This window comes from Neolamprologus brichardi, chromosome 5, assembly GCF_056152115.1.
Source record: "Neolamprologus brichardi isolate AB-2024 chromosome 5, ASM5615211v1, whole genome shotgun sequence".
In the NCBI taxonomy this organism is placed as follows: Eukaryota; Metazoa; Chordata; class Actinopteri; order Cichliformes; family Cichlidae; genus Neolamprologus; species Neolamprologus brichardi.
The window spans coordinates 27704260-27720331 of record NC_142108.1 but is presented as its reverse complement, the minus strand read 5'-3'; the positions used below and the strand labels follow the sequence as shown (position 1 = coordinate 27720331).

At 37.5% G+C, this 16072-nt stretch overlaps 1 protein-coding gene across 1 annotated transcript; it reads right to left on the bottom strand.

The window, feature by feature from the left end:
- Positions 1-350: 350 nt before the first annotated feature.
- On the bottom strand, positions 351-959 carry ngfb (nerve growth factor b (beta polypeptide)). The gene has a single exon (XM_006782820.3). The coding sequence runs from the start codon at positions 957-959 to the stop codon at positions 351-353; it is 609 nt and encodes a 202-aa protein (XP_006782883.1).
- Between the last annotated feature and the right edge of the window lie 15113 nt (positions 960-16072).

Genomic DNA, 16072 nt, shown 5'->3' with positions numbered 1-16072 from the left:
CGTATTGAATTTCCATAAGCTGAGTCTGATATAAACCACAGCTAAAATAGATACCGGCACAGCTACACCCCCTGTAGCGTGGTACTTCAAACAGTTAAAAAAAAAAAAAAAAAAAACCCAAAGCAAACAACCAAAACACAAAACCAGCTGCAGATACTCTTTGACCCAGGTCTGGTGTGTATATATGCAGTCTTGATACTTTGACATATACTAATAATTTACTTTGTGCAGAGGTTGAGAAGTTTTTGGTGATAAATTACGTGAAAAAAGTCACTTCGGCCTGCCTGTTAGCTTGTCTGTATATGTACTGCATTTGGGTTTGTGAATCTGTGTGCGTGTGTCCTAAGTCTTCATTGCCGCCAGGACTTGCGACTGAGCACGCACACACAGGCCACGTTAATGCGTATGTGCCTCCATGCCACCAGGTTCTGGAATGAAGTCAGCGCTCGCACAAAAGTGTGTGAATTAGTACAGTAGGAGTTCCAGTGTCTCGCATCAATTCCTAAACAGCCTGAGCTGCCTGATCGAGGGCTATGACATGTCGTCTCGAAGAAGTACTGCTTCATGTTGACATTGTTGATTTTCACGTCTGGGAGGACTGTCACCTCTCTGCCTAGGGTGTCCGTGGCTTTGGTCTTGTTGACCACCCAGACACTAATACTCTCACATACTGAGTACATCCCGCGGTGTTGAGGCTGCCCTGCTTGCCTTCGGGTCCTTCTGCCAGCACCCTGTGACCCCGATGGCTCTGCATCAGGGGGCTGAGAGCTAAAAAGCACTCTGGGTGAGAGGTAGTGGCGCTTGGTGAAGAGTTTGGGATCGACAACCGGGATAGAGTCTGGGTTGTCACTTGGAGTGTTTTCCTGTGCCGCTGTGGTGGTGGTGTACAAGTCCCCTCTGGTTGCGGCCACAGCCTGGGCACTTAAGAAGAGGAACAGGACCAGCATGGACGACCTCATGGGCACACGACCTGAGGGTGTCAATAAGAACGAAAAACGCATGGATGTTTTGACAGCGGATATGAAACATCACATATGAAACATAGACTTCTTCAGCAGACATGAAGTAACATCAACATTAATATGTATAGGATGTTTCCAAGTGATAGTCCCTTTCTCTTGTTTTCTTTTTGGTATCCAGTAACTCCTGACGGAAATAAGTGGTTCTTTAGCAGTTAACGCGTTATTGTTGTGCTCACCATACGTATTATATCACTGTTTATAGGCTTCCTGAAGCCGTGACAGGTGGAGGTTTGAAAACAAAAACAATGAAAAATGCTATAATGTTCTTTAGAGCTGTGAGGAGGTGCAGAATGTTGTAGAATTTTATATTGTATGCAATTAACATGTATAATTTTGCAGTTTTAAAATTATGTGAATGTTCTTTTGCTTACCTAGATAATAATAGTGAATTTTGATTTTCTTTTACAATGCAGTATTAATCTCCACATGCACTTATTCAATCCTCAGCATGTTGAACTGTGAGATTCCCTTTATGTACGTGCATGCTGGAGCTCTTGTTTAAAGCAGAAGAAACCCCAAACATCTTTCCTGACATTAAGTTTGACGACTTACCGTTAACAGTTTTTACATGCACTATTTATTAAAAGTCTGTGTTTGGCATTGCTAAGGGTGGAGTCTGCAAATCCTGATTAGGCAGCTGCTGCCGAGGCTGCAGAGTCCCTGAGCTGATTTATACATGTAAACAGAAAGCAGTACAATGTTTCATATCTAATTTAGCAATAATATAAAAAAATTACTGACTCAATTACATCCACAAGATGACAGTGAACTCTCTTAACAGTCTGTGGCTGCCTGAAGACATTCTCTGGAGTTACTTCATGTGTACACCATTTATTTAAGGCTATGAGTCACACACTGTTGTATTCCCTCCCTTTTATTTCACACAGGATGTGATAGATTTTTTAAATTGATAACATGTGAATTGTGGATATTAAGGATAGCCCAGGAATTTCTTAGTAAGTATCCATAAAAGTCTTAGAGGTTTTTATTCTTAATTCTAAACTGTTTAAGACCACTACGACACTTGCATTTTCTTGTAAAGTTAGGATGGAGAATTTCCTCCTTTATAAATTGTATGGTGGATGATTTTCATAATTGATCAAACTGAATATTGGAAGTAGGTGTGTGGCCACTTTTATTTAGAAGTTATAGCCACTCATTTTCTTGTTTCTACTAATTTGAGTCTCCTAGCTGCTGTGTTTGTACTGTTGGTGGCATATACTGTAGATGTAGGTATGCGACTAGTTTTATGGCTTGCTGTGTTACAGAGACAATCTTAAGAAGTTTGTGCTTCATTTAAAATGTTTTATGGTTTCTGTTACATAACACTATTTAGGAGATATGTATCTATTCATCTTATTGATGTTACTTGGTAACCTACCTTCATTGTGATAGTTGATGATTTAGCACTGCACGTTCTTTCAAAAATGGTGACATAAACAATGTGGCTTAAACCTCGGCATAACATAGAAACTTCAGAAAGTAGAGTCTAAAAACGTTGGGCTATGTCATGGTGACTACATCCATGTTTTATAATGTGTATAATACAACCCATAAGCCTTGTTTGTTTGTTTGCTTGTTTTTTGTTTTTTTCCCAGTGATAGCAGTGCACTTTAGTGGCTGCGGCAGTTATGAAGTGAGAAAGTCAGGTGATGTGGTGCACAGAGCTGAATGAATGACAGTTAAGGTTGAGGAATGGGTGAATGGGTCAATAAAATGCCAGACTTTAATATAGAAGACTGTTGTTTGTTTACTGCAGTTCATTTCCTTGGTCAAACCCTCATTCAGTGTCTTCTAAAAGCAGTGTTTTCCAACCATTCTTATGGCACATAGGTGTGCCATGAGAAATGATCAGGTGTTCTGTGGAAGATTATTTGGTTTCACCTGACTGGTACACCAAGCGACCGGTGTGAGTAACGGGAAGAACAATTAAATTCTCTTCCACCAGAGGACAGTACAACATCTTGCTCCAATTTAATGGGTTACCAACTGCCTTTATAACCGAAGAAGACGAATAAAAAATTACTTAGTCATGCTGCAAGTGAGATAACTCAGCATGGAGTAGCAAAAGGTAAATATTTGAAAGGAAAAAGTAGTCAGTCTGACCTGGGTCCTGGAGAAAATTCCAACCCAGATGAAGGTGCTAGTGTAAGTAGTGGTCAGAATAAAGCAAAAAAGGTATACTGGGAGGAGACACAAATCCAGCCTCTGGGAGTCACAAGCTACTGCCAGGTCCAGTGATCAATGAGGAAAGAGGAAACCTTTATGGATACTTGTGATTAAGACTAAGAAAATAAGAGGAAATTCCTGCACCATCCTTACTAAATTATCATTTTTGCTTGGTGATGTGCCGTGTGATTTTTCTAATGTGAAATATGTGTGTGGGAAACACTGTTCAAGAGTATGACCACTCAACAACCTGTTTTTATTTTTGTAAACCTGATACTCTTCTTTCAAGTTGAAATGAAACTTAACTGATGTGAAAAATACTTGCTTTATTTGCCCTGTTCAGTAAGACTAATCCGTTGATACGGGTTATTTGACTTGGGTTGAAGGACTAGTTGGAGAGATTATAAGTGCCATATTTTGTACTGTCTGCTTCTTTAATTCCCAAGAGATCACCACAGTGGATAGATACACATGTTTATTCGGGACAGACTTTGTGCCGGATGCTCTTCCTGACATTTCTATTTGTGTGGACTTGGGACTAGCATTACATTGTGACTCCCATATCACCCTGGGTCAACACACCTGAATCAAATGATTAGTTCGTTACCAGGCCTCTGGAGAACTTTAGGACATGTTAAAGAGGTAATTTAGTCATTTAAATCAGCTGTGTTGCATCAAGGACACATTTAAAACCTGCAGGACACTGGCCCTTGAGGCCTGGAGTTGGACACCGTTGATCTAAATCAGGGGTAGGCAAATGGCTAAATTAGGTCCTCAACATGTCCTGAAGTTCTCCAGAGGCCTGGTAACGAACTAATCATGTGATTCAGGTGTGTTGACCCAAGGTGAGATCTAAAACCTGCAGGACCCTCGAGGCCTGGAATTGCCCACCCCTGATCTAAATTGTCCAAAAAATGTACACAGTACTGTTTATTAAAAAAGGAAAACTAGACAGAAACAGAGCTGAATTAAATGGTAGAAAATTAAAGAATAACATACCCAAAAAAACAAAATTACCCATCAGAGTAGGCGTGACATTACGTAGGGAAATATATAATTGACATTATTGTGACGTGTTTGATATCATTTTATTTTCATCGTGTCATGACTCACCACAAAACACAGAACAGAACATCTGTGTTTAATGGCTTAATTTAGTTGACAGGCTGTGTTCTTTCATTTAATACAACAGGAATCACAGGCATGCCAACACCTGTGATAGCTACAATAGCAGGCTCTGTTGGGCAGGCTTATTACATGCTGTTTGCCTCAGGTAGCAGGGTGAGCACTTGTGGATTAAAATTGTTGGCAAAACAAATCAAAAGAAAAACCATAGCCTGTGCAACAATACACAATGTGAGCTAGAACTAAAATATTATAGGTTTTTTAAGGTCTGTCTAGTTCAAGTTATTAATACCTGGTGCAACATTTTGACATGACAAAATCATTACTGCATCATTGTTGGAAATAAACAGACAAAGGCAGTGAAGATACGCCACACCTGTTTTTTTTTTTTGCCTTTAAGTGCCAATTTAGATTACTTTGGGGGACAGAGGAAGATCACTTTATAGCATAGCATAACAAACATCACACAGATTAAATTAACAAGGAAAAAACTTAAGATGAGAACAATATCTTCCCGGGAGCAGCATTGCTTTTAGTAAAAAGAAAAGTGAAAGACCAGCAACAATGCGGTGTCTATGTTCTCTTTTAAATTCAAAATTATACAGACATGTCGGGGCTAATTTGACATTCGTCAACACATTAATGGCTAAAATGTACCCAATGTGTGACATGGCTTATTGGCACATTAATATTGAGCAGAGTCAATTTTTTGTAATGTTTCAGATTTTTGGAAGTGGGGGAATAATGGAGGAAAATAAGTGTTGATAAGCTTAAAAAATAAATTTCCAAGCTGAGTGAAATAAACAAAGAAACCGCCACCGGTGCACCAATATTGTAAAATGCCTAATCTAATACCTCCAGATGATTTCGTATTTAACCCCATTCATATCTTCTATTTATGTTTATCTATTTTTTATACTCTGGTTATTGTCTAATATTAAAATGTGTTTAATATTATAATATGTACGTGTGGCACATACGCACACAAAAAAAGAAATAAAAAAACAGAATTGGGACAAAAACTTTTGACAGCACTATAAACCTACAGGTCTAGAAGTAGCAGCTGTTGCTACCACACGAACCATAATTAAAATAATCTAAAAACCATAATCTCTCTTTGACATCTGGTTACATATTTTCCAGCTTTTTCTGCACATCAACGTTTAAATGAAAATGTAAACACTGGCTTTACTGGTCTCCATATTTACTTCTGTGCAAGAGCAAATGTGAGTGACGCCTTTGTTATTGTTTTTCGGCACATGCAGGTCAGTTCAGGACAGTGACCAGTTTACACTGGAATCTGATATTAGCAGCACTGAATGGATAATGCGAAAAAAAAAACAAAAAACAAACAAACACTGAGGACTGCAGTGTGAACACAGCCATGCTGAATAAGCACAGTGTTGCTAGCTTTACATATGTATTATCTACAACAAAACAAGACAAACACATGAAAAAAACTGACCTGTTTCGAGACTTGTTTGCATTTACATATATATATATATATATACCTTTTCAGTGTATCCACGTGAACTGTACCACCTCTGTGGCTCCTAGAGGATGTGATTAGAGTTCTGTGTGTTATGGGCACCTCCTGCCATGAGGCCTGGCTGTGGCTGCCATCCAGCACACCTCTGCCTCTTCAATCCTGTTGACAGACAAGTGGAGAAATTGTCTTAGCCAGCTCGTAAACCCACTGTAAACACATTCTTTGCAAGACAAATAAGGGAAGAGAACATTAATGTGTTTTTCCCCTCTCACCACATCGTTACATACTGAAACATATTGAAATCAAGAAGCAGACCTCCATCATGTACATTATTCTAGGGGGTGGAAATGGCGTGTTTAACGTTAACACAATAACATTTGTCTGAATTCTTGGACACATGAGCTTTGACAGATTTTCTAGACTTAAACAGTCGTGTACCTTCAGACGGATATCCTCAAACATTTAAACTTGAATGAATATTTACGAGTAAGTCAGAACCAGATCACTATGGAATTTGGTATTTTGTACAGCATATGAGTGCATAACAGAATATTTAGACACTCTAAGCCATTGTGATAAATGAAAACATCAGTTTTACTGTCTCGTCTCGTCTCGCTCTATTTTATCACTGCATTTTATTATTGATTTGATTTGGTACAGACAGCCACAATTCATTTTTGTGCAGTGATGAAAGGCATTTGAGCTTGATCATCCATCACACTAACCAGACGCAGAACATTTGTTCCTGTTGCCATATTACTGTACTCGTGGGTTCTAATATTAAACCTGCCAAGGAGAAAATATTTAAGAGCTCATTCCAGAAAACACTGTGTCCCGAAACTTAATTGTAAACGTGTTTTCATTTTAAGCTATGCTTTTAAATCATGTTGAGCAAGTTCAAAACAGTAAGATATGGCACGTGTGCAAAATGACAGAAATGTAAGCAGCTTATATAAACAGAAGTAAATGGGCTGTTAATCAAAATTACTGTGGTGTGCTCCTGTGCAGAATCTGCAGCAGCACAGGAACTGTTCAGCATCTCAAAAGAGCTGGTCTCCACCTGTCAATTCAACTTGTGACCCTGTAACAGCAGCATGAGCTCTTTTAGAAACAGGAAGCCTGCTTTTGTGATTTTTGTGTTATGGTCTCAAATGCTGCTACATGCACTCTGCAGACTACATTGACGACTACAGTGCCACGCACCAGGTGCCAGTACTGGAAGAAAGCTGTGGAGAAAAAAGCTGGGCTCAATAAAACTAGACAATAAAGTTATAAAATTATGTTTTGGTAATGTCAGAATTTGACATAAACAACATGAAAACATAAATACCCTCCCAATGAAGACAACATTGACTTCATTGTCATACCAACAATAGATAACAGTAAATAACATTTCTATTGATGGAAATTAACTTTTGATATATGAAATCTCCTGCAGTTTGAGGTTTTCTCCTTCAGAAAAGAAGTTGTAAAAACAGCAAATTAAGTTAACTAAAATTAGGTTTTGAACAATCTAACAAAAATCCAGATAGATGCAAAAGGTCTGTTTAATTCACAATTTTTTTTTCTATTGTCAGTAATTTCCTGAAAACATCATTTTGGACTTTTGCTTCCAAAGGATATATTGGTCAGTTTCTAAAAGGTCTATATGTGTGCAGTAGACTGCTGCTATGAATTTTAATAATAGTGCCTATTCTTGTGTTGAATTGGATAAACTTTAAGTTTCAAGATACTTAACAACACTATATAAGAGTAGTATATAAATGTATATCCATGTAAAAGCGAAAACTATAAATCAACCAGTCCTTTGTTCAAGTAGGTCTGGGCCATATCATACCGTTCACGGTAATGCCGGTATAATGTTAGGTAATGATAAGAAAATGAAATATTGCGATAGAATATGGGTAAAATGCACATGCGCAGTGCCTTTGTTTTCATACACACATGGCAGAAAAAGCATGGCGGTGACGGAGAATGAGAAGTGTGAAAGCGGATCGTTGAATGAAACAGACGAATCAGAATTGGTTTGTAAAAATGCTGCAACTTCAGTGGTGTGGAACTGGTTTGGCTTTCATCTGTCAGATACAAAACAAAGCACTATTTTTGGTAGAGCACGCAAGTGGGCAGTGGTTATTACCGTGTTTTTCGGAAAATAAGTCGCTCTTAAAATCCTTTGATTTTCTGAAAAATCAACAGTGCCCCTTATAATCCAGTGCTCCTTATGTATGAATTCTGGTTGTGCTTACTGACCTCAAATCAATTTTATGTGGTACACGGCGCTCGAAAATCTGTCAAAAAATGTTTTAGTACGACTTTGCTAAGCTACAAAGCCACACCGCTTGATGGATTGTTGGAGCATTATGGCTATTGTAGTCAGGAGCCTTGCGGAGTGATACGTACTGTGCAACATTATTTTACATTATATTACCGTATTGTGTGTGTATAACCTCTTAAGTTTTGTGGATATTATACATGGTTATGCTCAGGATATGTCAGCCAATTTCCACTGGAAATACCTTTTGGTTAAACTGTCAGCAAGGAATTTGCATAAAAAAACAGCTGCTTGTTTAAGTGAAAATACATTGATGGATTTATTTATTTTTTGCACTAATACAGTTGTGGAGATGTAAAGTATGTTGTCTCGCGTCAATTATATCGTCAGTTATATCCTTAGCGCAGATTGTAGCCAATCACATGCGAGGATATAGGATAATATCATTATGGAAAAAACAGAGAGGGTGAGAGACGCAACAGTCAAGTGGAGTGTGCGTCTGTCCTCTCAGTAAGTGGGTGAGACAGTAGACAGCGGTGAGGAGGGCTGTGCGAGTGCATTGCAAAAACATTAATATGCCTGACACCCGTAAATGAAGCAGCATCTGGCTGCAGTTTAAAGACTTTTTTGTCTTGGTCTTGGTCTCGTCTCTACGTTGTCTTGGTCTTGACTCGGTCTATCTTGTTCTTGTCTTGGTCTCGATACCCTCTGGTCTTGACTACAAGTCTGCCATGACTTGAATAAAATAAGTGTAAATCTTTAATGAACTTGTGATCATAGGAGCAACTTGCTTTGCCCCAAGGCCCTTTTGCAAAATGACAGGAGGCAGGGGGCCAGCTAATAAAGAAATGCCCATTCATTTTCTTAACCTTTTATCCAGTTCAGAATTACAGCTGATTTAAGCGACAAAGCGAGCACGCCCTGGATGGGTTGTCAGTCTTTCACAGATCTAATGCACATACACAGATGTTTAAAATATTATTCTAGAAATATTATTATTTTTAAGTATTTTTTTTTAAATTGCATTCCACAACTACAGATGCATATTACATGCAAATGCTTTGGTTATTAAAAAAATAATACAGTAATTATTAACTGATAATGAATGAATGAATTAAAAATTATAATTTATATATTAAAAGACATAAATGATTATGTCATATAAGGCTTAATCATATAAGGCTTATGCTGGGTTTAATGAGCGAATAAAGTTCGTTGTTTCAGCAGATTTTTGTGAAAATGGCAAAATGTAATTGTGCTTAACAATAATGGATTCGTGTTAATGTCAATTCTGTTTAACGGTGTAGTGGAGCATATCCAAAAAGATTGTGATCATGTTAACAGAAAACAAATGTGAATTATTTTGAGGATCTGAATTTGGGTCAGTGACACACACATTTACAGCTACTGACCTGTTAAAAAATAACATGCAGCCAGATGTGAAAAGTGAACGTGACATCCGTTCAAGTTACTAGGTGGGCTATAAATATGCATCTGACACAACTGTACACATTAGTGTGCGCTGGGGCATTGCACATCGCTCTACTTATTGAGACTTGAAGCAGATGGGTAACAGCGGCACATGGCTATACGGGAAAGATGTGGATTTGTGTTGACTCATCACTGCCTGATGACTAAGTGGAATAAAATTGCCCCGTCTGTTTGATGTTAACACAGTGAAGAAAATGATATTTCTTGGCACACTTTACTGTTGAATAAACTAGACTCTTTCAATTGGATAATGTGCTCTGTTACATTGGCTTTAATTTGACTGGAGCCTCCTGGAAAAGCCTGAATACTTCCCAGACCATATCCGATGAAATACCACAGGAATGATCAGGATGTTTGTATCATCAGTAAAACACTCACTGAGTCTGCATGAGCATGATCCCAAAATGGTATGGCCTTTCTCATTTCTCATCGTCTCCTCTTCACTCTGTCCTGTGGCGGTGAACTAGAAATTGATCTCGGCTGAAGGATATTTTAATTCCCGAAATGCATCAAGAGGAGCTATGAGTAAAGTTAAACAGGTGTGTCCTTATTTTGGAAGTTTTACCATCCATGCCATATAAAAGAGAAATAGCTAAAACATATAAATCATGATGGGAGGATAACTCCACTTTTATGTTTGTGCTCCTTTCATTTTCACAACTTTTTGATGTTATTAAAGATGATGACTTTTGCCTCTCTAGTCTTCTTTGTTTTATTGTATAACATTTTATGACTTTATAACTGTGAAAAAGCTCTAAATAAATCTTACTTACACTCCATATTTTAAGTAGCAGGGACTAAGTGAGCGAAAGAGGCGCAGAACGAATTCATGATATAAAAACTGAGAAAACAAATGAGCAAAAGTATCTGTCCTTTCCAATTTTGTTTAGGGCAAAATTGAAGGAAATGGCAATAAAAAAAACTTATAAATTGTAATGATTTCTTTTTTTCCCCAGATTTTGGGAGACTAAGTAAATTTAGTCATTAAAATTTAAACTTAATCTAAGCTTAAACTTAATCTAAGTTTAAATTTGGGACAATAGTAGAATAAGTTTAAAATTTAAAAGTCATCTAAGTTTACATTTTAAATGCATTGAAATTTTTTTAATGCTTCTTATAAGTAGTTTTCATATGTATTACCCTGTCTGGTCTCATATGTATTTTTGCTGCTCTAACAGTTAATAAGGTTGGGATCAATAAAAGTTCATTGATTGTACTATAACTTTTATAGGACTATAAATTATGCCTAAGCAATTAAGATAAAATGGATGAGTTATTGATGGTCTCGTGGACCATCGAAAACCTTCATAGTGATTCATGCTCCCTGCTTCTATAAAACCACATTATAGTTCAGTAATCCAACAATCTCACAATTTTTATATTTGAGAACAGCCAAGTGATCAAATCAAACTTTAAAATCAGAATTTTACTCTCTTCAATGATCAGTATAATAATGACCATGCGCTATTGATATTCAGACTTGCGGGGGGGGTTCAGTTATTAAAACCACCGCTACATTATTTTATTGGTACATCTGTTCAACTGCTCTTACCGCAACATCTAATGAGCCAATCAAACTGACCATCAAAATGGGGAAGAAAGATGCTTTAAGTGACTTTAAACATAGCATGGTTGCTGGTGCCAGATGCTGGTCTGGCTGGTCTGAGTTTCTCAGAAACTGCTGATCTGCTGAAATTTTCCCACATAACCATCTCTAGGGTTTACAGAGACTGGTCCTAAAAAGGAGAAAGTATCCAGTGTGTGGCTGTTCTCTGGCAGAAAATGCCTTGTTGATGTCAGATGTCAAAGGAGCATGACCAGACTGTTTCAAGCTGATATGAACAGAGCAGTATCTCAAATAACCAGTCGTTACAACTGAGGTATTCAGAGGAACATCTCTTGCACCAATGAACCTTGAAACAGATGGGCTACACCACCAGAGGACCACACTGGCTGTAACTCCCGGCAGCTGAGAGCAGGAAACTGAGTCCTGATTTCTACTACTTTCAAAGCTAGGGTTAAATTAGGCATAAACAACATGAAAGATCCATCCTACATTTTATCAGCAGTTCATGGTGTTGGTTGTGATTCACTGCATACTTCTACCCCACTACTACCCTTTGTGACCACAGTGTACCACTGTATCTTGTGATGGTTGCTTCTAACAGTATAACATGTCATGTCACAAAGCTGGATTCTTTACTATGACAGAGTTCACTGACTGCGTTTACAAATGGCCTCCACAGTCAGATTTTAATCAGATGGAATACAGTTGTGATGTGGTGGCACAAAGATTTGCACTATGGATCTGCAGCAAAGGCTGTTTGTTTCCAGCACCTTCTTCAACCTGTGCCACTAAGAAACAAGGCAGCTCTGAAGGAGATCTTACCAGGTACCAACAAGATGAACATAAAAAAGTGGTTGCAAGGTGTAAGCTAGTTCTACCATCTGTCATGTCTCTTTAATGGATGCCTGTTTCAGCCACTGACCTTAAAAAGGATGTGGAGTTAGAAAATATTTTAAGACCCAAAGCTGGCCACTTACTAAAGTTTCATCAGCTATCCAATGCTGTGATTCACTCAACTTGAACGAGCTAAGTGTGCTGTGCTGACAGCTTATGAGCTGTTAATGTTTGGGTATTTTGCTCATAGACTACATGTATGAGTATTTAGAAGAGCTCATTTCTTTGTGTGGCTGAGCTTAATTATTTTTTTCTTTGGTTGTTTTTGGTATTTTCATGTTTATATGTACAGCTATTGTTAAGAGAGAGTTTTGAGTAGGCTAACTTTTGAACTTTTGCTAAGACTTTTGACACTTGAAAGGATAATTTATTGGCACGTTAAAAAATTATACAACATTGGAAAAATCTTCTGATTTGAAAAAGAAATACAAGCTTTCCCATATGGAAAAGAAATAGAAAAAAACTTATAAAAGACTTGCATCAGATGTGGCCTACTTCATATAGTGAATCATATAAGGCTTATATGGTTTACTCATGAAAGTGGCCACTTTCATATATTGTTTTAGTAAGTATCCAAAACATACAAGTTTCATTTATATAATTTTTCTAGGGATCTTATATCTGTTTTCACTCTTGTATGCTTTTCATACAAGTTTCTCACAAGACAGCTACAAACTTTATAAGATTTATATATATCTTTTCCATATGGGTTAAGCCAATCAACTTTGGTTTCAATTGGACTTTACTGTGATATGATTATGACTAAAATACACCACTGGCCCAGCTTGTGTAATATTCAGAGCTCGGTAGCTGCAAAGTTGCCTCAGTTTACTGGTACTGTATTCCCTCAGAATAGCTGGATGTGATTTGTGGTTTGGCCATGCAGTTGCTGCCACCATACCTTCACACACCATTCGTTTTTCCATATTCTAATTTCCCGATTGTGGACTTTCATAATAGCTGCTTTGTGCTTATTCATCTAATGAGGTTTTGGAGCTGGTTAGCCACTGCTGACTCTCTACTATACTGAGCTTTGTGTATGCTGGTTGGGGTTACACAGGGATTCGGGAAGAGCTCTAGTCTTTATCAGAATATACTGTGTGATATCCAAGCTTCATTCAAGCATGTACACCATCATTTCTGAAATGCCACTTGTTGCTGTTCATTTTTTATGTTCTATAATGTTAGAATTTACAGCAAAGACTAAAAGCAGCATCTGCAAAGTAATATACAGACATGTACAAAATTTGCTGATAAGTCATTTTGTCAGTCAATATCATGAACTAATATAAAACTCACCTTTGTATTTTTTCTCCATTAATTTATTCCAATTATTTCTAAAAAACAACATTTTTGTGGTTAGGTTTACCAAGCTATTGGCCTTACTTGCAAGAAGTTTCAATCCAAGTGGAATTTGTTGCCTTTGGCCCTACATCTCTGAGATGAATATAGTGCTCTTGGCACTAATCTGGGACGCAGGTAATGTGCTACTTCACATAAACTATATAAAATACTCATTCAGAAAATTCATATGATTTCCTCCTTGTCCTTTTTATTGTTTGTGTTTGGGGACAATTACTTTAACAAAACAGGCAAAAAAAACCCTCTAAACAATTAACTGGGATTAACATCTCAAATTAACATATTGAAATAAAAGTTAATGATGCTTGCAGCCCTACCTTACCTACAATGATGTGCAGAGGTAATGAGCACTCTGCTTCCTCTTTTACTTGATGGCACACTGTGCAAGCTCTGCTGCAACACTGGCAACATTTCTTCCTCTTGGTGGTGTGAATTAATGAAATCAGCAAGCCTGCCATTTATATGGTTTGTTACTCATGAATGGAGAGGCCACCCATAGCCACTGACCTACAACTCATTAGCTCTAATGGAGTCAGTTTAATGGACCCTTTCTTGGTTGACTGACAAGCAGCCTGTGGTGGCACACAACCCAGGCTGCAGACCAGGGACAATCTACCTCTTGCTTCATTCATATGGTAAAAGTCACACAGTCTCTCTAGTAACCTGATCCTCTTACGCGCTCATTCAACGAGGAAAGGAGGTGCAGGCGACTTTATCTGAAAGCCACCAATGGGCTTTGAATGACATGCTGCTGATTATGTTGCTGTGGTCATTCATGCAAAACTGCTCACCAGTTGAAGCTGCCTTTGTGCAGACTTTTAACCCTCAGACTCAAAATTCACTAAAATTGCAGTCATGGTAAAATTTGGAGCTCTAAGGGCATTAATCATTTAATTACCAGGATTTTACAATTGTTTTGTTTTATGTGTTAAGTTTCCTTTCCTCAACCACAGTGTGGCTGTAAAAAAGCTTAATAGGTAGTGGTACTGTGGACAACATTTAAAATCAAACTAAACTAACTCATAAAGGAAAACAGTAATTTCCCAATACTTTATTGCCAAAGGAATATAGATTGTGGTTGTCACCGTTAGTAATTTATTCTTTCATTTAAGGGATTTGTCCAGCATACTCAAATGTCTTGCTCTAAATAGTGCTGCATTATTCTTCATACAGAAATTATGTCATCAGTGCCTCACAGATCCTAGCTAACTAGCTAATCTGCTAAATGTAGGGCAAAAGCTGACTATGTAACTTAAAAATAATTAGAAATGGACCGATCCGATATTACGTATCGGTCCGATACTGACTTAAATTACTGGATTGTATATCGGAGAGAAATAAAAAATGTAATTAAATATCAATTAAATATCAAAAAAGCACCTCACAAAACTTGCGACGTGGCCTCGTTGCAAGTTTGCTAGCTAAACTTTGCTAGATCCGGGGCGAATCTAGCAAAGTTTAGCCAGGGGGGCCGATAGGGCATTAACAGGGAAAAGGGGGGCACAAAGACATACTTTTCTTACTTATTCTCATTTAAAATGTCTAGCTTTTAATAAATAATTATCCGACCCTTACACCCAAAGTTTTAATCTGATGTAAAATGTATAGAAGTCCATTACTGAATATAGTAACTATTAAGTCTAATATACCCTAGTAAGCTATACTACTTTTTTCCTTTGGGAAGATACCATCTGTGCAGTCTGCAATTCTGTTGAAGAAAGATGTTGAATCTATTTAATTATTCTTGAAAAAATAATTGATTTCTGTGCATTTTTTTTTCACACTGCATCAAATTAAAGTTGATTACGTCAATTAAGCATCATGAGGTGGAGGGTGGGGGGTGGTTCCCTATTTTGTTTTGTTTTTTTGCTGGGAGTTTGCAACCTTATTAGTTAGGTTGCTTAGTCTTTAAAATACCAGAATAGGGAGGATGGAGTAGGTTTAGGTTTATTAGATTGATCAGTATTGCTGAACTATGAAATATTTTGGGTGCAGTGTATTTTTTGCATACAGGTATAACAGAATAGCTTTAGTGTTTTTTGTTTTTTTTTAAACTTGAGTATGAACTTGAGATACACTTGAGATATTAAAAAACTGTTTTATTGATTAAAAAACACACTACATCAGATTCATATCGGTATTGGCAGATATCCAAATTTATGATATCGGTATCGGACATAAAAAAGTGGTATCGTGCCATCTCTATTGTGAATATTACCAGATTATTATATTTCCAACTTTCCTGCTATAAGCAAAACAGATAAAAAGAAGTCAGTTTTAGTTTGGATGCATCCATAAATAGATGTAGCTTTAATCATGAGTTTTGACATCTCAGTATATAAAGATGTAGTTTCATGACCATTACAATATGTTCCAGGTTTTTCTATGGCTAGCAAGCTTTATAGATCACCCTCACTAACTGATGCTCATTTTGTTCTGGAAGCAGGCCTACAATAAGATGGAAATTTCTTTGTTCCAAAAAGAGAAACAAGAGCTAACCCTAGTAGCTGTCCACTAGGGAAGGAGTTAAACTCTGAACCTCCATTTTATGCACCTGTCAGTGCAACAACATGATTAGATTGTATAATTTCCAGTTCGGCTGTTGATTGGCACTTTGGAAGCACGGACAGGACAACAGCCATCCAGTTTCCATGTAGATGTCTGCTAATTTTTGAGTATCA

Bases quoted from the DNA above. Each gene is read 5' to 3' on its own strand.
- ngfb (XM_006782820.3), bottom strand. From the start codon at position 959: ATGAGGTCGTCCATGCTGGTCCTGTTCCTCTTCTTAAGTGCCCAGGCT.